General features: G+C 42.5%; 1 protein-coding gene across 1 annotated transcript; it reads right to left on the bottom strand.

Annotated features, from left to right (window-relative positions):
- Positions 1-838: 838 nt before the first annotated feature.
- BCL7A (BAF chromatin remodeling complex subunit BCL7A) lies at positions 839-20,716 on the bottom strand. The gene is made up of 6 exons (XM_058037096.1): positions 20,578-20,716; positions 12,855-12,936; positions 9,988-10,084; positions 7,947-8,114; positions 5,292-5,413; positions 839-4,462 (listed from the first exon to the last, which is right to left on the bottom strand). The coding sequence occupies exons 1-6, from the start codon at positions 20,667-20,669 to the stop codon at positions 4,391-4,393; spliced, it is 633 nt and encodes a 210-aa protein (XP_057893079.1). The 5' UTR covers positions 20,670-20,716; the 3' UTR covers positions 839-4,390.
- Positions 20,717-22,106: the final 1,390 nt, after the last annotated feature.

Here is a 22,106-nt window from a genome sequence, read left to right as displayed (position 1 = left end):
CCTGCTCCAGGCTGCCACTGCTCTCTCCCTGGCACCAGCCTTACCTGTTCAGAGGCCTTTCCTCCTGGGACCCATCTTGAGTTACAGCCTTGCTCCTACTTGTCCTGTCCTCTCTCTCCAGTTCCACCCCGTATGGAACTCCTTGATTCGTGTCTCCTGGTTTAATTCACTAATCTGGAGAAGGAAAGAAACCAAACTAAAGCAGCTTCCTTCCCAGGCTAGTGAGTTTAAAGGGGCTGCTAAGGATGTTAGGAGCACCCCAGTAAATGTGAGAGAGCCAAGGTGGGAGCAGGCTGGGGCTCACCAGCCAGCAGGGCAGTCCAGCTGCCTGTGGAACTGCAGGCCACCTTGGGACAGAGCACACCGAACACTAAAAATAAGCTGGACACTTTATATCCATCTTGAATGTAAAGAATCTTTCCAAAACTCCTCAGGAGTTTTACCCTTGCAATCATTGAACTCGAGCTTGTTTCCAAACTGAAGCACGTTTCACACTCTGCCTTCCCTTCCCCCTCCAATTTAAGGTACCACAACATTTTAACCGAGCACCAAACGAGGAATTTGGTAAATGAATTATCTTAAACTACCAAATTATTCTGCAGATTGCTGTAATTACACTGGTCATATCTGTTGTTTTTACAACCACCACCTGCCCCTGCCCCACCAAACAATTATCAAGACACCTTTGGACTTCTCAAAGGTGGATCATTTTATACATTACCAAACAAGACAACACCAGAGAATGCACATTTAAAAATACCATTTATAAAAACAGAAATTTATTGCAAATTAAAAAAATAAAAAACCAAAAGGAACCAAAGTGAGATTAGGTTTCTCGATAAAAATTATTCACACAGCGTTCATGTTGTGATTTTTTATTTTATTTTGAAATGAAACCATTGTACATTGTACAAACCATAACTACCGATGGAATAAATAAGTGAAAAATTATACTGCTGTACAACACACACACACAAATCATAAGATGGAAAACGATTAGGTATTGAAGAAAACAAAATTCTTTACACCTTCTAACAGGCCCTTAGAGATAAAGAACATTCCAAAACATGACAATGCTTATGTATGAAGATAGCCACCCAAAACCGATATTTTATACTGCCTTGTTGATTTTATTTTTTGTTGTTGTTTTGTAAGTGCCAGCACTTTTTGGAATGTTTAACAACTACTTTCCCAAGCATAAAAATTCCAAGGAATAGTTCTGCTATAAAATGTTTGGCTGAGTAAATCGATTATCCGGAAGGCCTTCCCACGTGTTCCACAAACTCAGCTAAATTACTTGCTTGCTTCTAGTTTCTTTTTTTTTTTTTAATATTTTTTGTTATTTTATTTATTTATTTATTTGTAACTGAAGCTCCAACATTCAGCATTGTAGCAAGGAAGCACTTCTTGATATTTGCACTATTTCTAAAACATCAGCTGTATGAGAACTTTCAGTCATCTTGAAAAAAATTACATCTCTCCTCCTGCTCCACCTCTCAATGCTTTCAATAAACCCTTTTACAGTGAGTTCATAAAACAAGTTTTGGGTAGAGATAGGTCCAAGCCAAAAAAAGCTGGATTTAGATCTGGTTTCAAACCTCAGTGGATCTGAATTCCATGTTCTGGTTTGGTCCCATCTGTACTTTCTGGCATTAAAATGTGTTCAATCACATCCGTTGGCCCATAAATGTTATCAGGCACTTCAAAAAAAGACTAATAACAGTCTTATACACTATTTTGGATTTCTTCATACCAGATAATGTCAAAGTCTCTTCCCTCAGAGACTGACAATAACAGGTCTAAGGAACCCAAATCTATCTGCTTGTTCAGTTGTCTGTTGTCACTAGAATCTCTGGTTAAAATAAAAGATCTGAATGCATTCTGTAGAAGCTGTAAATAAAGGATTTCTACCTCAGAAATAAAGCCTCTAGGAAGATGGTTATGATGCCTTGTCTCGTTAGCCACAGAACAATGAACAGTTCTGAGCAGAAGCCACAGGAGAGAAAAGGAAGTTTATAATTAAACCTGGTTGATGTCAATAATGCCAATAAATGTTTCTATCTAATGAAAAATTTGAGGTATTTTTAGTGCTATTTATATATTTTATTTCTTCCTAAAGTACAGGAATTAGTTCCTAAATGAAAAGTCTATTTACTCCCTTGGATACGTCTACAAAATGAAAATTAAAAACTTGCTGCGATGCACCTGAAGAGAGGGATTAGTAAACACGACTACTTGTCCAAGGTGGCATCAATTTGTTTTGTTTTAGCATTAAGAATAATGAAAAGTTAGTAAATCAAAAATATTTAAAAGTTTGAATCCTTCTAGATTTGCCCATTTAATATATCAATAGAACTTCTCACAAAATATCACTTAAATCTGAATGTAATATACATACAAATCAATCATCATGGACCAGTTATCCACATTTTAGGCATACACACAATTCAAGAGAGAATTCTACCGTTTCATTGCATATATTGTGCAAATTCAGTTTTTGGCTCCTCATTTCCTTATTTTCAGAATGTTAATGGACTTCATGATCAGACCAGAAATCCCAAAATCTTATTAGGGAGCATGCTGTTTTCATGAATGATTTGCAATCAAATTTTATTCAGTTAAAATCCAAAATGTTTTATTTCAACATAAAGGAAAAGTTGAGTGTCATAGGTTATTTGGGGTTCAATCCTACAAACATCTTATGGAAGGTCAGTATTGGCTCCCCACTCCTCCCTCCCCTTTTCCCTCCCCCCAGTTCCTCGTTATTTTTCCTAATAAAGTGGTAATTGCAAACGTAATGCAGTAGTCTAAGTGCAAGCCATTTTCACTGTTGGAGAATTCAGACCTATATAAGCTTCACAAACCTAATTTATGAAAAAACCTTTTCAACTGGAAGCAACTTCTTTTTTATTTTATTTTTTTTTTTTCATCTAAAAAAGTATTTACAGTTTTTCAGCTTACAAACTACGCTCAACCATTTCCAGAGCTGTGAGATCTTATTTGAAATTGCAAATTCCATCTCCCACAGCAGGAGAAGACAGAGCAAGGGCCCGAGCCAGCAGCACGGATGGACACGTGGATGGATGAGTGTGCATGGAAGTGGGAGATCAGGGCTTATTCCCTGGAAGTACAAATACCACTGGAAGACCAGACCCTCGTGACCTGATGCAGATGGTTCCACACTTCTGCTTGCCAGGAATTTGAGGGGAGCTGCACCTACCTTGTGCCTTTCCATTAGTTCAGTTAGCATAAGCACACTTCAACGTTAATTGGAAGAGAAGGAACATTCCTAAGTGCAGTTAGGAACTGGACTATGGAAACAACAAGGCTTATTTACAAGACTTGCTGAAAGAGAATAAGGAACCCCCCCACACAATACAGTATTTTCCTGGAACATAGAAGTAAACATCTCATAATGAAACAGTACAATGAAATCCAGTTCAGTGAAAACATGATATCAAAAAAGACCAATTGAAAATAAACTCACTGTGCATCAATCCCTTTGATCCTATTTATGTACATAGTGGAACTTTCCTGTAAAGCAAGTTGTACCCAGTACAGAGATCTGGACCTAATACTAAGTATTTTAAGTGCCTGTGTTAGAATATCTATTCAGATCTGGACTATAAATGGTAAACAGATCATGTTAACTTCTGATGAAGTTAAGTATTTAGAAGACCAAATTTACAGTTGCGAATGCCATGCATTCAATAAAAGATCTCCACTATAGCTGCTAAAATAAAATATCAAGCTCCTTTTTCTCCTTGGACTCCAAGAGTGAAAATGGCTTCCTGATTTGTAGTTGTTTAAAAATTTAAGCACCAGGGATTTAAAACTTAAAAATGAAACAAAAACCCCAAACAAAAAAAGAAAAAAAAAAAGCCTTACTACATGGCATTATGCAAACATAGGCCACTTTGCAAAGGAGACAGCTGCAAAACAACTTTTAAAAGTTAGCACTGTTTTCAGAACACAAGGCACAAAACAAAAGCAGACATCACGCCAGAACAATGAACTTCACATGAAAGCTAATACCTGACCTGTACCATCCTTAAATATCTTACAATGTTAAATAGAGAAATGAAAAAAAAATACAGCAGCAACATAATTGTAATTTTGACTTTAGAAACAGTGCGTAGACCCCTCCTGAGTTGTTTACTCCAACCAATTCAGAGACAGTAACTTAAAAGTTCTCAATGTTTGTTTCACAGGAAAAAGTTTTCAGTGTCTGAGAAGTTAAACCTTTGTTAGGCTTTCTTGGATTTTTGCTTGGTAACTTGAAAAGTTAGGAGTTCTGTCCTCATCCAAGAGAAGATGCTTAAGTAAGGTTGTTCTATAATTAAGCCCATTGATGTACCTTACATAAAAACTGACCAGAAAAATCTATAGTCTAAATCTCTTCAACATTTTGTTGGGAAGCCTCTACTTTCATCTTTTTAGAAGGTGGCACTCCTTCAGAGTCCTTAATGAGGGGGAAAAGAAAAACAGCCACGTTATCATTGCACTGAAGTTCAGGCACCACAAACATCAAACAAACAATTCCCCAGCGTGTGATGTGTCCCAGACAAAGCATCCCTGGATGCCACAACATGTCCCAGTGCTGCCTGAAATCACTCCTCTACTCACATCTTACCTCAGCAGCTTTGCACTTGTTGTCATCTACAAGGAGCAAAATCCTATTTCCAGGCTAAACCCCACAGTGAATATTCCAAGGAACAGCCTCGATGGAGGGTGCAGTGAAGCTGAGCACCCACAGGAAAAGCAGGAGGAGCAGGGAGGATCTGCCTGAGGATCTGCACTTGTCCTGCCCTCAGAAGGGCACAACTGCAAGGATCATTTCTTCCTCCCACCCACCCAGAATTTTTCAGTGTTCCAGTGAGTAAACAAACACCCAAACATCCACAAATTAACTCTCCTAACTGCCATAAACATTTACCTTTATAGAAGGTGTTCTACTTCTGAATGGTCCTCAAAGGGTCCCGTAGGTTTGTTCCAAGCAATTTATTAATGCAAAATGTTAATATTCACTTAAAAACATGGTCTGGTTTAAGAAACCAAGAAATCCATCAGACCAATCTGGTTTTACTGTTCCAATTCTGTGAGATTCAAGCAGCCAGTCACCTGGACCACAAAACCAGGTACAGGCACATTTAATACTCTACAGCTGCTTTACTAAAGGTCCTCACTTTGCAAATTAATGGAAATACACAGCTGTCCTCCTTATATTTGCTTTTAACTAAAAATAAACTTTTCCAAGATCCATGCAATTGGACTATCGCATTTAAAGTTACCTGAGAGTTTTTAGATGCCTCTGTAATTAAATCATTTTCTCCAGAGGACTGAATTTCTGCTTTCTCTGAACTATTCATGGAATTTTCCATTGAAGACTGTGAATTCTGTTCATCAGAGGTATCTGAAATAGCAAGAAATAATTTTAAGCAAACAAATGAAAGCTTTCAGCAGGAGCTTTGCAGGATGTCTTCCCATCAGCAACATCCCCAGCACAACCATTTCACCCACACTGCAACCACTAATAAAAATACATAAATAAGTGTATGAATATGATGAATTAAGCTCAAACTCCAGGATCACAACCCAGCTGCTGCCTGAGTTTTTCCTCCCTGCTGCTGCAGCACAGACCCTGGGATCAGACCCTAGAGGGAGCCAAGCTCCTGCACAGCCTCAAAGATGAGGTCTGAGCCCTCAGCAAACCAGTCTGGACTGCAAGGGAACTCCTTCAAACCAGAAGCAAAAGGCTGAAGTCTTACAAATAATGGATCTAAAAACTGTGGCTAAGCAGAGAGAATAAAGTTACCTGCATCAAAATTCAGCCATATATTTTAAATCCTTTTTTTTTTTTTTTTTTTAATTCTGGTGGACAGGTGTGAAGAATTCCTCAAGCCTATTACAGCTGTTACTTGCTTCCAACTTTCACTGGGTTTTGGTTTGTTTTGGGGGTTTTTTGTTGTTTGTTTGTTTTTAAAATCCTTCCCTCTCTCAAAACAAGACTTACAGAAGACTCAAGGTTAAAGCACACATTTCTTTAAATAGGGGACAGGGGCATGTAAAATGTGTTTCTAGATTCCTGACCCAAAGATTTTATGAATTTATTCCATATTAAGAGAAATGCAAGATCAAACAAAATTTTTGGACTGTTTTGGTTAATGAAGATGCCATAACCAGTGAGTAATGGATATTTTTGTGTACTGTATAAAAAGCATCACAAGCATTTCTGAATTCCAGACAAAGTGATGCTCATCATGAGCATCTCAAAGATCACATTCAGTGAACTCGGGCAGAATCCTCTTCCTGTCCGTGTCTCACCACAAAAGCATCTTCATGCTGATACACAAACAAGTCCCAAGGGTCCAAAGAAATCTGAGTTTTGATTTTTGCTGTGTATGTCTCAGCCCCCACTGAGCTGAGGAGCACTTGGCCATGTTCCAGCCCCAGCCCATCACTGCTGCTCTTTTCCAGCTGCTCCTGATGGAACACTCAGCCTGCTGCTGCCCTTTGGCCAAGGGGATCCCTTCCTGAAACCACCAAGCCTCAAACTATTCCAGTGCCTGCAGGACTTGTTCACACAGCAGAATGCTTTAATCCACCTGTTTTATTTCATTCCTCATTAAGCATTTCTGACCACACAAAGTGGCTTAGAGGAATCTCCCTCATTTCAGTGGAGTAACATGAGACAGGCAAGGTCATTAACCCTGTCCAGCTGAATAATGTCCCAACTGCAGGGCTCTGACTGATCACAACAAGGTAGATAAATGTTTAATAAATTGTTTAACACAGCATTTAACCAACTGAAAACACCTGCATTAATAACAGGAATTTTTTGCTTTTGTGTCTCCCTTTCATTTTACAATACCAGGCTCTCAATCCAGAGGACTTGGTTTGATTTTCCCTAAACCTAAATTTAACCAGGGGAACTTGCATGCTATGCAACAGCTTCACATAAGCAGGTTCAGATAATATTAAACCAAGGAGTAAATCCTTACTCTTTACTGTGGCCAAATATGCAAGTGGAGGTATTATTTGCTCTGATTTATTCCAATTTGGTGATGGTTCTGTTGTCAAATTTTAACCCCGGTTAAAAATGACAACACTTAACATATTTGAGCACTCTGGCATTACCAAGATAAAACTTCTAAATTTAAATTGGTCAGTCGAGCTACTGAGTGAAGAACTAAATCAGGAGAGCATAATTTAATTGCTTTGGTATGGGAAGAATTCTGCAACCAAATCATTAGAATGGTGTTAAGGACATCTTTTATCTGTTATAATAGGACAAAGAAAGTTATCTTCCCAAGAATATAAATACAGAGCATGTTTCAATTACCCAAAATACCATTTAAAGAGTGAGGGTCAGAACAATCCCTTAACCCACATGTATTTTTAATCTGTCCACAACTGCAATAGAATCTTGTAATGCTTTCAGAAAATTAGGACAGAACTCAGAGCTAACTTCTGAATAAGTAGCAAGCAGGATTAAGAGAAAAGAAAGCTTGCATTATAGTTTACAAAATGTAAAAAGTAATTTCAATGTATCTCACCTCTATTTTACTGTCACACTAGGGCATCAACTTCCAGAGATCCACACAAACTAATACCTTCCAGGACTTGTGTGATTACATGGTAGCAGCCATTTCAAAGATGATTTTAAATTATTTATTCTTTCAAGACTGAGATTTGAGAATCATAAACCAGTATTTTGTTTGTTTCTCCCTGAAAAGACCCCTGAATGTCAGTGTGACCTTTCCAGTTGTATGAAAGATCACCAGCAGGTCAGAGAAATTATGGCCCATTTTCACATAAATGCCGAAAATTCAGAAACCATCTCTTTCAAATTATTATTTTCCAGTTCTTAAAGCGGATAAGCAAATAAATAACACACTAAAGGATAACTTTTTTTGTTTGGCTTTCAAATGGCCCTCCCAGCTCACCTTCTGAACCAGGCTGCTCCTTTGCCTCTGCCTGAGTTTCGTCAGACTTGACTTCAGTGCCGTCTGCTTGTGTTGCCAAGTTCTGCTCTGGGGCTGGGCTGGAATTGCTGCTGTTTTCCTGTTTGATTGGAGAAGCATCAGCTATTGAACTCTGGTTGCTATTGTCATCTGTGAACAGAAGAGTGGAAACCAACCCAGTTTGATCTGACAGGATACAAAGCACACCTGAATGCTTCCACATTATTCCCTGATAACACATGATATAATTTAGCTCATTAGGGATCAAGTTTAATCGTTTAGACTCACACTACACACCCAACTTCTTTCCACACCAGCCTACAGAGTTTCCAAGCAGCTACTAAAAATCTAATTCTAATTTTATATCTGAAACCAAAGAGTGTTTTACTCAGATCTGATGCAAAAGACCCCAGAATTTTGTAATATGAGTAAAGCAGATCAACCAAAGTGGCAGTCTCACATAACACAGGGCTGAGCAAGTTCATACTGCACATTTCCAAATACCCATCACTCCAATGTTCAGATAAGCAGATATTTTTTAATTGACTCCTGAAGGTCAAAAATAAACCAACCCAAAACCCCTTCAAGGTGAAATGTAACATCCAATCCCAATATCAACAGTTTTTATAATTGTCCAGAATATTCTCTAGCCCTCAAAGGCTTGGATCCCAGTAATTCTCTGCAACACAGATCTGTAGTGAACAGGAAATACTCTGCCTGTGACAGTGGTTTAAGTACTCAGCTATTATTTTACACATAGCACTGGGGTCCAACTTCCTTTAAACCAGACTAACATCCCTGGATAACCAAGAGGGAAGTTCCTGCTCCCTAAAGAAAACTCACCCTGCAAAATATTATGAATTAAATTACTAGAATACAAGTCAATCCACCTCCCTCTGCATCTCTACAACCATTACATCCAAAGGACTTCAGGAACACAGAGCTGCTGCTGGGATCACCTCTCTCCAGAGCAGCCTGAAGTCAATTCAGATTAAATTTATTACAAAATTGTATAATGTGAAATTGTACAGTTAAAAACACAGGTGATAAGTGATAAAAAAATCAAGTAGTACATTCACCTCATGCATGGGAGAATCAAGACTTTAAAAAATTAAATTATCTGACCAAGGCAAAAGTTAAAAGGTTTGAAATAGATGAAAAATTAATCCAGACCTGCAAAACCCCTGCTCATCCTTTAACTGCAAGACCTCACTTGCTGTCAGCACTGCAAAAAGCAACCATGAGGCAGCACAAATGCAAATAAAACTGAAATTAAAAATTTACACCCCACTAAAAAGTGATCCTCTCTTATCAGCTCTAACAGTGCTGCATTCTCTGCCATAATTGTTACCCAAACACCCAGAAGGTAAAAAGCTGAAGCAGAGCTGAGCTGTGCAAGCTGCTCTGTAATAAACATCAGGCTAACACTCAAAAGTAACATTTTTTAAAAATTAAAGTGAAATAAAATTGACCTCATAGTGCCTGACTGGCAAACAAAAAATGTTTTCTTGAGCAGTTAATTTCTTCAAGCTGCAGCAGAAGGAAGGCAGAACCAGAGCTTGCTTTCTTGGCTCTTGCAGAATTCTCTTGACCTTAATCAGTAAGAGAGTTAATAAGTACAAAACCTGCCTAAATTAGAGTAGGTCCCATTAAGCCTTTGGGGGATTTTTGGTTCTTCAAGCAGCAAACTGTTGAGGCATTACTGCACCTGAGTGCAGTGCTTAGAGTGGTAGATATTTCTAATTTTATTTTCACATTTAACTCCACTGACAAGTTTTTTCCCTTACACTCGTATCCCATATATAAACAACTGTAAGTACATCCACAGAAGAGAAGTCCAAGGTACCAAGTGAGTATCTGATGGTGTTTTTCCATTTTGATCCAAGGTACCAAGTGAGTATCTGATGGTGTTTTCCATTTTGATTCAAGTCCATCCATCAGAGCAGTGGAGGATCTGAGGCTCTTGGTTTACACTTTCCCAGCAGTGTAAGAGGGGAACTGGGTGTGACCTTCTCCCACTCACCATGCATGTCCATCATCCCTGGGGAGGAGCTGTTCTCTGGGGTGGTCACTTCAGAGCCACACTTTTCATCTTTGCCCTTTTTCTTATTCTTACTTTTCTGAAAAACAAAAGGCACCACACACACATGAGACCATGGCCATGCAGAGAAATCCACATTGCTGTGTAAAACCCTCCCCACTGAGCACCTCTGTAAGAACAGCTCACAAGCCCAACTAAAACCTCCTCCTCCTCCACAACCAATGCTGTTTCTTCATTTAAAAAAACTGAAAGATGGATTAAGAAAAATGAGATTGACCCAAAGCACAGAGCACAAGCCCTGCATGAGCTGTGGGTCCCAACCTGCTCCCACATGCAAACAAAGAAGGGACCATGGCATCCATGACAGGGAATCTGTGCCTGCCCAGGGACCATGGCATCCATCCCTGGGAATCTGTGCTGCTCAGGGATGCAGCATTTGCAATTAGGAGGTGATGTAATCAGACTCACAGGAAAAAGAAGCAGCTGCACTGCTTGTGGAGATCCTGCCTGCTGAGGAGACAATTCAGAGCCTGACTCCAGGAAGAATGCTCTGAGCCCACCCTTTTGGACAGAGACTGTCCTCCAACAAGGGAAGGAACTGAACCACAATCAAACACTGTCTAAGACTGCAGAAGAAATTCAACAAGTGACATCTGGAGGGACTTTTCTCTCTATTTTAATTATTAAGCTTATTTCTAAACTGCATTTTTACTTAGAGAAGCCAGATTTTACTTGCTGATGCATGAAACAGAGGTGAGAGCACATGGAATTCTTTACCTCTGCAAAATGAAAGGTCAGAGGGGTCATGATCTCTCTCAGGTTTGGTTTTGTTGCTTTTTAAAGGTAAAAAGGACTTTTTTGCCACAAAAGAAACACTGAGTGTGACTGTGAGCCATTTAAGCTGACAGGTGTTTTCTAAAGAGGTTTAACCATCAGAGTGGTGAGGTTCCAGAACAGCCTTCCACAAGCAGGAGGAGGAAGAGCCAAGCTAACTGAAGTGCAGAGAAATGTCCAAGTGTCTAAGGAGCAGTATGTGACGGGGGGAAGTAATTTCATTTCTGTCCACCAAAATCAAAGACAACTTCCACTTGAAATAAGGGAAGGCACCACTCTCCTATTTTAGTGAAAGGCAAATATACTGTCTGGTCCTTCAGAATGGATGAAATTAGAGATAAAAAGATGTCCACAACAAAATTTAATAGACAACATTATCCCTACCTAGTACTTATATACCAGGTAGGGATAATTTATGTAAATAAATTATATTTATATAAAATATACATGCTTGTGTGATTTGTGAGAACTTTCAGAGCAGCAGGACAGAAACCTTGCCAACACCAAGCCTGAAACAACTGCAGCTGCACAACAGGCTCTACTTGAATTAAAAAGAACATGACTGTAGGACACCAGTGTAACTGGTCCTTAACAAGTGTCCCAATTTCTGCAAATCTGGAGCCTCAACCTAGAGATGATGGCTTAGAAAACACAATTAAACTCTGCACATGGAAACCATTATATAAACTCATTCTTCATAATAGAGAACCTGACTTTGGGTAGCAGTGACCTTGAAAATTCCTCCAGAAGCTCACTCAGAAATTCTGTTTCCAAGTCCCCCAGCACCCATCCTGCAGGCACAGCTGAACAGCAGGAAAACTGCCAGAAGCCCTGATCCTAAATATCCTAAACCCTGCACTTCCTCTCACACAGACAGCACAATTTTCCCCCACTATATACTACAAATAATAAAATCAAGACCAAACATTAGACAACCAGAAAGAATGGACAGGTTTCCCAATTCCCAAGGGGGAACTTCAGAGAGATGCTGCCCAAGCACTGGAAGAACCCCTGAGTTTTACCACAACTCTGACAGTCCATGAAATCTGTGGGACAACCAAAGCACAGAAAGAAACAAACTCATTTAAAGCAATCCTAATAAAAAAAAAATCGGTCTTAAATTTGGAGTCTGAGTAAGACAAGGTCATGACAGTGTCTTGTCTGAAACACCACCATTTTACACATCTATTAATACAGAAGTTTTCTTCCAAATAGGTCTTCACTCATATTTCAGGTAAAGTAAAAGCACATGACAGCCCAAGGAAAGAGTACCAAAGTTAGGATGTGTTTTCTGTTGTGTCATTAATTTACTGTGTTATCCTGGGTTAGTGTTCTCTCTGTCTCAATATTACAATTTATATGATGAGAGTAGCAATCATTTTAAAAACCAACTTGTAAGTCCTATCAACTTTGATTTTTACCCTTCTTTTTACACCACACAAACAGTGCACACAACATAAACAGGATGCACAGACAGAACATTGATCAAGAGAAAACACACAGGACAACAGAAGCATTGCTGCTGTATTCCTTGGCTGGACATGCTAATAGAAGTGATCCCAGCTCCACAGGATATTCCTGCACTCATGTCAAATGTTTTCCACCTGGTTTTGAGCAGAACAGCATTGATGCACACATAGAATATGTACTCTGCCCTGTTCCAAACCAGCTGCTTTCTTTAAATCACCAGGCACAAACGGGGGGGAAAAATAATCCATGCCATAACTCTCCCTCCCTGCCTCCCAGTTAGTCAGAGAAGGGTTTCAAACTAAAGGTTTCAAACTGAGTTTCAGCTGCATGTTTAAGTTATCTGAGAACTGATCCCAGCTGACTCCAGTGTCACACACTCACCCATCCACATCACTTGCTGTAGAGATCAACATCCCCCTGGAGCCTGCAAGACCCACACCAGTCTCAGCTTAAAGGCTCAGTGAAAATCAAAGAGCATTTCTTTTGGCTTTGCCTAAACAGGAGCATCTAGGTCAGGAAAAGGCAAGATACTGCAGGATACTTACATCATCCACTTTAGGCTCTGTTACTGGTACCCATTTGTAAATCCTTAGGGATGTGTCGCCAACTGTCACCCACTTCTTCTCCCTACAAAATTACAATGCAGGAGGAGTTACACTTCAGATTCAGAAGAGAGTGATCTCCTATTGTAAGTTGTCAAGAATTTAAACAGGCTATTAAGTAGGATGATCTCTATTACATCGTCTTTAGCACTGCATTGTGCAAACTGTTCTTTGCATTTCACAACTTGCTAGAGCACTGCTAACCTCCAGATTTCTCAGGGCTCTTACTTGACTGGGTGAGTAACTGCAGTAGCAGTAATAAGATCTGGATTAAAGATAAAGTTAAGAAGAACAGCAATTGAAAATGCAGATTTAATGCCTACAATTTTCACTTAAGTTTCTAGACAGCAGAAGAGGGTTTAGACAGACCAGTGTGTTTTGATTATCATGAAGCTGTTTAATGGGATTAGAAATCTAGATGCATTTTGACCATCTGAGGTTTATTTGGGGGGCAGAAATTTGCTGCTGGCAATTTAATGCTCACTCCACACCCCTGACAGACAGACAGCTCTGCCCTTGCAGAGCCTCACAGGGAGCCATCGGTGCCGTGGTGCAGAATGAGAGCCCAGCTCTGGGGAAAAGCAGAGGGGGGAAAGCACAGCCTGGGCTGCTCTGTGCACACCCTGCCAGCCCCAGGGGTGACAAAAGGGGAAGGACATGTGGCTGCAGGGTGGCTCTGCCTCGGGGCTCCCAGGGCTGGGTAGGACAGGGATGCTGGGCTGAGGGACGCACTCCTTGAGCTCTGCACACCAGGGCTTTACAGAAGGTCCACAATGCCAGAGAAATTTCATCACGTTTCTGGGATCAGTTTTCAGGTCACAGATTACCACTGCTGGTTCCTGGGTTTGCAATGCAGCTCTGCAAATGGATCCATTAAAAGTTAACAACAAAGACCGATTCCATTAAATATTCAGGAACATCTGAAATTAATTTGGCATGAGATCTCAGGCTTTTTTTTTTCCCCCATAAACATTTAAATAATAGATTTGGGATCCAGTTATAGATTAAAAAAATTAAAAATGTTCTTTGCAGGATGGGAGAAGCTGGATGTGACTCCAAATATATATATTTACATATATGTGATAGCTCCATTTTTAGAAAGGGCCTCCAGAATCAAAAGCAGCCCCACTATACAAATGTCACAAACATCCTCCTGACTATTTGTTTTAGCTACCAAAGCCAATCTTGTATTTTTCCTTTAGAAGAGGCATTTTCTCGTTTAATTAAGAACAAAAGCAAAGCTAAACTGTATATGTCTATTTGATATATTTTGGCTCTGTCCATAATGATATTTTAATTAAAGTCCAAAACTATTTCAAATTCATTTCTTTCCTACTGCTCTTCACAGAGCAGAGTTCCCCCAATGTGTTTAGACACAGCCATTTGGGTACACTAGGTGGCTAAAGTATGTCAAAATCCAATTTCACTCTAATTTGGAGCTCTACATGTGATAAAAATGACAGTGGAGATGAGGGCATGTCAATAATGAGAGCATACTTAATTGTGAAGAGATGATCATGATATAATTTGGGGTTTTTTAAGGATACAAGGCAAGCTACATTTATTTCTACTTAAGAAAACCTTTGAAATTATGGAAATAAAACCAACTGGGGTTTTGTTTTGGGTGTGGGGAGAGGTGAATAAATGCTTTTTTTAAAAAATCAAGATTTTAGTCTTTTCCTACAGCAAAATATTACTTAGAGATGCTGCACTGGAAAACCAAAAGTTCAAGATACCTGTTAGCATCTCAAAGCAGCCTCACACAGCATCTTCACTGGACAGACTGTAGAACACAGGAGGAAACCTATATTAGTAACTTTTTCCTTCTAGTATTAAAGTTAGCCCTGACATTTTAACTCTTCTGAGCTTCTTACCACTTTAAGTTTTGATAACCCTCAGCTCTAGGGATTTTTTTAACTGATTTCAATACACAGTAATTCAGACAACAACGGGAATAAGAATATTTTGTGATGGAAGTACACCAACATCCCAGTCCTGCAAACCTATGGCTAAAAAGAAAACCCAACATCACAGTGCTATTATGTCAATATTTTTACTTGTGTAAGTATTTACAGTATTCACAGTTTGAGACCATGAAAGTATTAATAAGAAAAAAAAGAAGACAACCTCCCCTGAAACTTAATAAAAGCATTGGCAGCACAAACACAAATTTGTTAACAAAGAAACGCAATGACTTTCAGACATTCAAGATCAACAGGGTAAAATCATTTCAAGATTTATGACATTTATTGCAAATTAAGCTTAGAATATTATCTGTAATACTTACTGCCTTACCATTTCAAAACAAAACCCAAAATCCAAACAAGCAAACAAAAACCCCAAACCCACTTCTACTCTGAACAGTCACTTTTTATTCTTTTGTGCAGAGACACCATCCCAAGCTGCTGATCAGGGATTTTCACTCAGTGAGAACTGACAATTTACTGCTGCTGCCCAGGGCAGAGAGTTTGGGAAATGCTGCACAAATCATAGAGGATCCTCACTGGCCCAGTGCTGGAATAGGAATGAGGAACTCATGAACTCTTGTGCTCATTCTGTTGTGAAACCTTAAATAGTTTCTTCACCTGTTTTCCTGTCTGCTGCACCCACCCACCCCGAGGTCCTGACCAGAATTCCACTCCCATCACTCAATTCCACCTTTGATAAGTGATGACTGAGCAATATCTGTAATTGCACCATCCCTGTTATTCTCTGTAGGCTGGTCTCTGTGCTGACTGTTGGATTGGAAAAGATGGCTAATGGAACACCATCAGCCTGACACTTTATCAGGCTGAAAATGTGGCAATTATCAACTTTACTTGTCCATGTCTAGCTGATAAACTCCACAGTTTTACAGAAAAACCCATTTTGCTTGTTTTCAAAGCTCTCCTGTTTCTCCATGAATGACTCAGGAGTAACAACAGAAAATTAAATATATACAATAATATTTTTTCTTTTAATCTTCCACACTGAGAAGTATCTTCGATATTTTAGTTACAGTAAATTCAGAAACTAATCAGTGCAACAGAAACAAACCCTTACATTTTTCTGAAATTTTGTAAAGACATTTTTAAATTCTAAACTATATCTGCACAGCATTTAAAGGACAGCCAAGGGTACAAAGGGTAACCATTAGTATCAACACTTCTTCAGTGCTTATGCCTGAGGCATACTAATATCTCAGAACTTACATCATTATATACCCAATTCCCCATGCTAAATAACCCAAGACTCCCAAATATATTTATACTTTGTTTAATAACACTAAAGCTCCACAGATGAACATCAGATTCCACGTGTAAAAGTAATATATGGGTGAGCAAACACAACAGTGTATATTACACTTATACAGAAAGTGTCAAGGCAGCTTCTGCAGCAGCAGTGAGTGCCAGAAACATTTGATGGCAGAGACACAGAAAGCCTTTACTGCCAATATATCACTCAAGGAAAGGCTTTCCCACTTGTCTGGCCTTTTCCCACGACTACCATTCATCACAGTGAGCTGCATTTACACACGGATTTGCTCCCACATACCCCATCTTCTGCTGGTGATCACGAAGTGACGTCATAATGCTGAATTTATCACATCACACTCACTTGCATTGCAACAGAGTTTGGTGAAAATCACAGAATTATGACCTCCCTGTGGGATCAAGCAAAAGAGAAAGGGGATGGGAAAGAATATGCCATTATTATACACAAAAAGTGCTGTCAGATGCACAAAAACTGATTTTGTGAAGCGTGGGCTCGCTTTTCCGAGCACGCCTACTGCTGAGTAGATGTTTGTCTAGTGACTAACGTGAAGGAGCCCCAAACACACATGGTGTTTATTGAACAGGCTGCAAATCCAATCAAATGCCATGCAGAGAGACTGGACAAGGACATGTGGTCACAGACACCTTTTCTCTGGGGTTATCTAAGTACAGCACATTTGGGGAGTCCCCTGCAATGTGCACATGGCTTAAGGCAAGCCCTGCTTGGTGGCCACAAGCACCTTGCTCACAGCAGAGAGAAACCACGGCTCACACGTGCCAAAACTCCACCTTCAGCTCCCACTGAAGGCAAGAGAAATAATTCAAGCAAGGAAAAAGAAAGGGATCATAATTCAAGCATGGTAACAGCGTGTTTGGGCCACTACAGAACTCAATGCATTCCTGCACATACACTGGATATTTTTACTTCAACTGCCACTGCTTGAACTACAGTCCTAGGACAAAACCCACCACAGACAGGCTAAAGCAGGGAGGGGATCTGGGAGTAGCAAACAGCCTTTTTCCAAAGACATCTTGTTAGGGAGTTCTGTGTCATGTCTCCTTTTCAGAGCAAAAGCCTATTTGAAGAAGGAGGCATGAGCAGCAAAACCTGCAGAAAGTCAATCTCAGAGCATTACACACCACACAAAAGCATTTTAGCAAGTCTGAATGGAGACAGTGAACAGAAAAGCTACAGCAGCACTGCCCAGAAATCCTAAATAGCCACAGCCCAGGATCCCAGCCAATGGCCCAGGTAAAACAGCCTGTGGGGACTTTTCCCCTCAGCTTTCTCCAGGTACTTTCACCAGTTGTCCAGGTTCACCTCTTCTTCCTGAGGTGTTATCACCTGTCAGATCAGGGCTTTGATGGGTCAGAAAAAGGTCAAAGGACTCCTGAGAAATACTGCAATTCAAAGGGAAGGCAGCACAGTGGGATTTCTGATTCCTGGTGCATTCTCTAAAGCCAGGGTTACCTATCCCCACCAGGTATTCCAGACCTCCATGCTTACATGTCTGCACAGCTGCCCTAAAGTCCAGCAGTGCTCTGTACCCATGCAAATTATTTCATTCCCTCCCAAGACATCCTACCACTTATGCTTTCCTCCTGCTCACTCCTTGTCTCTCGGTAGATGTATTTTCCTTCATTTAACAAATCAGACTTTGACACAAACCAAGAGTGCCTTCAGTATTTTTCTAGTGCTGTTGAGGGCACAATAGTTTTTGCCCCTCTCTTCTTGAGAGCCCACTTGGAATCTACATGTACCCATCAACCTTTAAAGACAAAAAAATCCTGTACCATTTATCGAGACAAAATAATCTCAGAGGATTTTTAAAAATAGACTGACAGAAAGTACTGTTAAAGAAAGGTAGAACTGTTCTCTTACTGTGGAAATTTAACATTTGTGCCACACAAACACAAGGCAACCATGTATTCTGTAAGCCACGTGCTGCCTGTTTTCCAAAACAGATGCTCATTCATGAGCATGGCTTAAACAAAGGAGATAAGGTTACAGTAATCTCGAGATAAAAACGTAACAACTTCACTGTTTACTACGAAGTTCCAGCAATAACCAGAAGTGCCACGCGCTCCGTGAACCGACAGGAAAACAGGGGATCTGCATCCAAGTGCTGGCTGTCCAGGAACACTGATTTCCTGAGGAACAGAGTCTGCCCTGATGGAAGCTGCCTTCCAGCAGGCACATTCACAGACGTGGCAGCACAGGGATTTGGGAGCAGCAGGCACAGCAAGGTGCTGCACACCTGCCCAGGTGGATAATGCCTTGGATAAAGCCACTGTCTGCTCAGAGGAGTTCCCAGCCCCGTCTGCCTCCCTGCCCATCCCTGGCACACACTGCTCCGAGCACACAAGTCTCACAAAACTCAGTTCTAGGAAATGCTGGACACAAGGTATTTTAATTTTCAGTGGCTGCATTTCCACAGAAGAGCTGTGGATGGCAACAAATTGCTCCTATTATGCAAATGCAACTGCACACTTGGAAATTGCCGATGTGGCTCTTCTGAAGATGCAGGAATTGCCAGTGTGGAAAGTTCAATTGAACAAGCCAAGTCTTCTCAAAACACTGAAACCACAAAACACAGACTCTCTCTAGCTAATTTCCCACTGTATTTGACTGCAGGTGGAGGGGGGTAACCATGAGATTCACCTTCAAATTACGATTCCTTTAAAAATAAGAAAATTGCTTTATGTAAATACTTCCACAAAAAGTTGTATCAATACTTCTGACAATAATCAACAGAAACACTGCATGACTATACAGGAGCCCTCTATAGCCAAGTTGTCTATCGTGAAGGTTAAAATGTAGAGAAATCTATTTATACCATAAGATTTCTGTTTTACAGAAAGAGCCATAGCAACTGGCATGATGGCAGAGAGTCCTTGCCAAGAAAAAAAAAAAAATAGGTATTTTGTTGAATGGCCAAGCTTCTGTTTCTACTCCTCTCTGAATTCCACAAACCAGGATTCAAAGGGAGCGTGCTGCGCTCATGAATGAAATACCTACAGCCAGAACAGTCCCACACATCCAAGCACGCTCCGGCTGGAACAAAAGTCCTGTCACACCGCTGCACATTGTTCTGACCTTCCAAAGCCGGCCCGGCAGTCAGCAAACTGCACTTACAAACAACACCCGAGTAAAGAGAGTTCCTGAAAGCAGCCGAGCTGCGGGGCTGGGGCTGCCCCGGTCCCACACAAAGGCTGGGGTCTCCGCAGTGCCCATCCCGTGCCCGGCGCTCCCGGACACCCGGCCCGATCCTTTGTCCGCCTCACCCCAACCCAACACCCTTCGTGTGCTCAAGGCCATTTAAAACTTAACAATCCATTTCACCCTCACACGAACACGTTAGACTCTGTGTTTTGCGGGTTTTTTTAAACGAAAACAAAGCGTTAGCCGAGGAGGACAATAGAAGTGTCCCCTTGATTTCAAAGCTGCAAACCAGCTTAGTGATGAACAGTAACAATAACGCAAAGGATTTCCCCGTGGATTCCAAATGTTTAAAGAAAAGTATTTTAAGATACGTGCACAGAGACTGCTGAACAGTCTCAGCCAACTTGCTAGAAGAAAGACTCACTCTTGAGTCACACCGGCACCGCTCTTTATGCCATCCCAAATCCCGGACCGACCATGCACAGCACGGCGGCGACCGCCGTACTGTATTGTTTAAACACCTCGTGAGGGTTTTTCTAACAAAAGCAAGGAAAAAAAGACAAAAGCAGGGAAATGCCAAAAAGCGTTGAAGGCCTAACAAAAGGGACTTATTTCACACGGGGTATAACCTTTAATTTTATGATTTACGAGAGGTTCCAGGGGCAGTTCGCGCTCTCTCCCGGAGCGTCGGTGGGAGACGACCGCGCTCGGGTTCGCTGCGCTTTTACGCGCAAACCCCGGGAACTCTGGAGGTGAAATCAACACACAAACAGGCAACGACAGAAAATAAACTCTCGGGAGCTTCACAGGGGTATTATTAACGTGTTTTCTTTTTTTCCAGAACACTTCTCCGAGCACTATTTCCACCCAGAAGAGCGGGCGGCGGAGCCACCCCGGGCCCGTTCCTCGGGCCCTTTGTAGGGGCCGGCGGCGGGAGGCGCCCGGCCCGACCCTGCCGCCCGCCCATGCCCGAGGCGCCCGGCCCGGGACCCGCGGCGAGGGGCGGCGGGCCGGGGTCCGCGGGGAGCGGCGGGGGGCGGCGGGGAGGGGGCTCGGCCGCACAATGGAGCCGCCTCTCGCCCTCACACGCCGCCGCCGCCTTCATGTGACTCGCCGGAGCGAAATGGCTGCTGGGTGCCGCCGGCTCCCCGCCCCCCGCGGCCGCCGGCGAGCCCCGGACCCGCGCGGGGCCGGCGCGGGGCGCGGGGGGACGCGGGCGCGGGGTCCCGGCGCGGCGCGGCCCGCTCACCATTTGCGCACTTTCTCGATGGCCGCCATCACCCGCTTGATATCATCCTTCGCCCGGCTCCGGGTCTCGGCCCGCACCGACCGGCCCGACATGCTGCTGGGGGGCGGCGGGCTCGGCGGGGAACGCGGCGCTCGGCGCGGCCGGCGGCTCGGTCCGTGTGTCGGGGCGCCCGCCCGCACAATGCCGGGGCTGCGCGGGGCTCGGCACGGCTGCGCTCGGCGGCTCCGCTCGGCTCCGCCCGCCCGCCCGGCGGGGCCCGCGCTCCGCGCAGGCGCGGGGCCGGCGGGGAGGGGAGGGGCGGGCGCCGTGAGGGGACGGCGGGTGGCGGGAAGAGCGGCCGGGCCGTGAGGGAGGGGAGCGGGTCCGACCCCCGCGCGGCTGTCGGGGCTGAGGGGACACCGCGGAGCCGCGGGGACAGCGAGCCGCCCCCGGCGGGACCTGCGGAGGAGGTGCCGGGCGGGAAGGAGCCCGCGCGGGGGAGAATCCGGAGGCGGCCGCCGGCCCCGCGCGCGCGGCTTCCAGAGCTCCCGTCGCTGGTTTTCCTCACAAGACAACGTTCTTTCCCCACTTCCAGCGAGCTCAGGCCGTAAGTTACCCCAGAACTAAAAAGTTTGTCCGATTTCAGCTCGCCTCATTCTAAAGGGTCATGAAGAGCTGCCTTCACCCTTAGGGAAAGAGTGGATGTGGCACTTGGTGCTGTGGTTTACTTGACAGGGTGGTCACCGGTCGCGCTCTGGGATCATCTGGACTCGATGATCCCAGAGACCTCCAATCAAATTCTTTCTCGTGATTCTGTGATAAACCAATGCAATATAGAAGCATCGAGAGCACAGTTTTACATTTTACCACAAAGCAGAATTCAGTCCTCAAATCTAGGGCTTTTAAAAACCTTCAAACACTTTACATAGAGATAATACCTGTTTTTGTACAGGACAGTGACAGACACCCATCCCAGCTTTGCACCAGTTGCTGTGACAGACCTTGAACCCAGGAATGGGTGATGTTTCACACAAAGCATAAATCCATAATTAGCAATTATGGGTTTTCTCCCCAGTGGTTATAAAGTTTCTCAGCTGCTTTAAATAATTCCAGTCATATCCATGGAACTGGGCTGCTTTTGAGCAGTGGAGGCTCAGCTCTGACAGAGATCCATGGAAGTACATGAACATAAAGGCTAAATGAGTTACATGGGAGGTGATGCTCTGCAGGAAATTTGTCACAGACCTGTGAGCTCTGGCGTGGTACTGCTGGACTCCTTCATTAACTTCTCCCTAATGCACACCTTGCTGTTCGTGCTAATTGCACAATCACAGATGCTCTGAGTACACAACAGCGATCTCTGTTTAAAAAACATTGCTTCTGAAAGGAACGCTTCTTAAGGGCCTACATTATTATTCAAATTGATGCCGAGGATGATGTAAAGAAGGAAGCTGTTCAACAGCACTTCACTGATCTTTCTACAGCAACTTGTATCAGTCTCATTATGCTGTTTACACACACACAGAGCGACGCCGTCCCATTGGTATTAC

The sequence above is a fragment of the Melospiza georgiana genome, chromosome 18 (assembly GCF_028018845.1).
Source record: "Melospiza georgiana isolate bMelGeo1 chromosome 18, bMelGeo1.pri, whole genome shotgun sequence".
NCBI classification, from domain to species: Eukaryota; Metazoa; Chordata; class Aves; order Passeriformes; family Passerellidae; genus Melospiza; species Melospiza georgiana.
The sequence above is the reverse complement of the archived record's forward strand: the minus strand, read 5'-3'. Positions and strand labels throughout refer to the sequence as shown.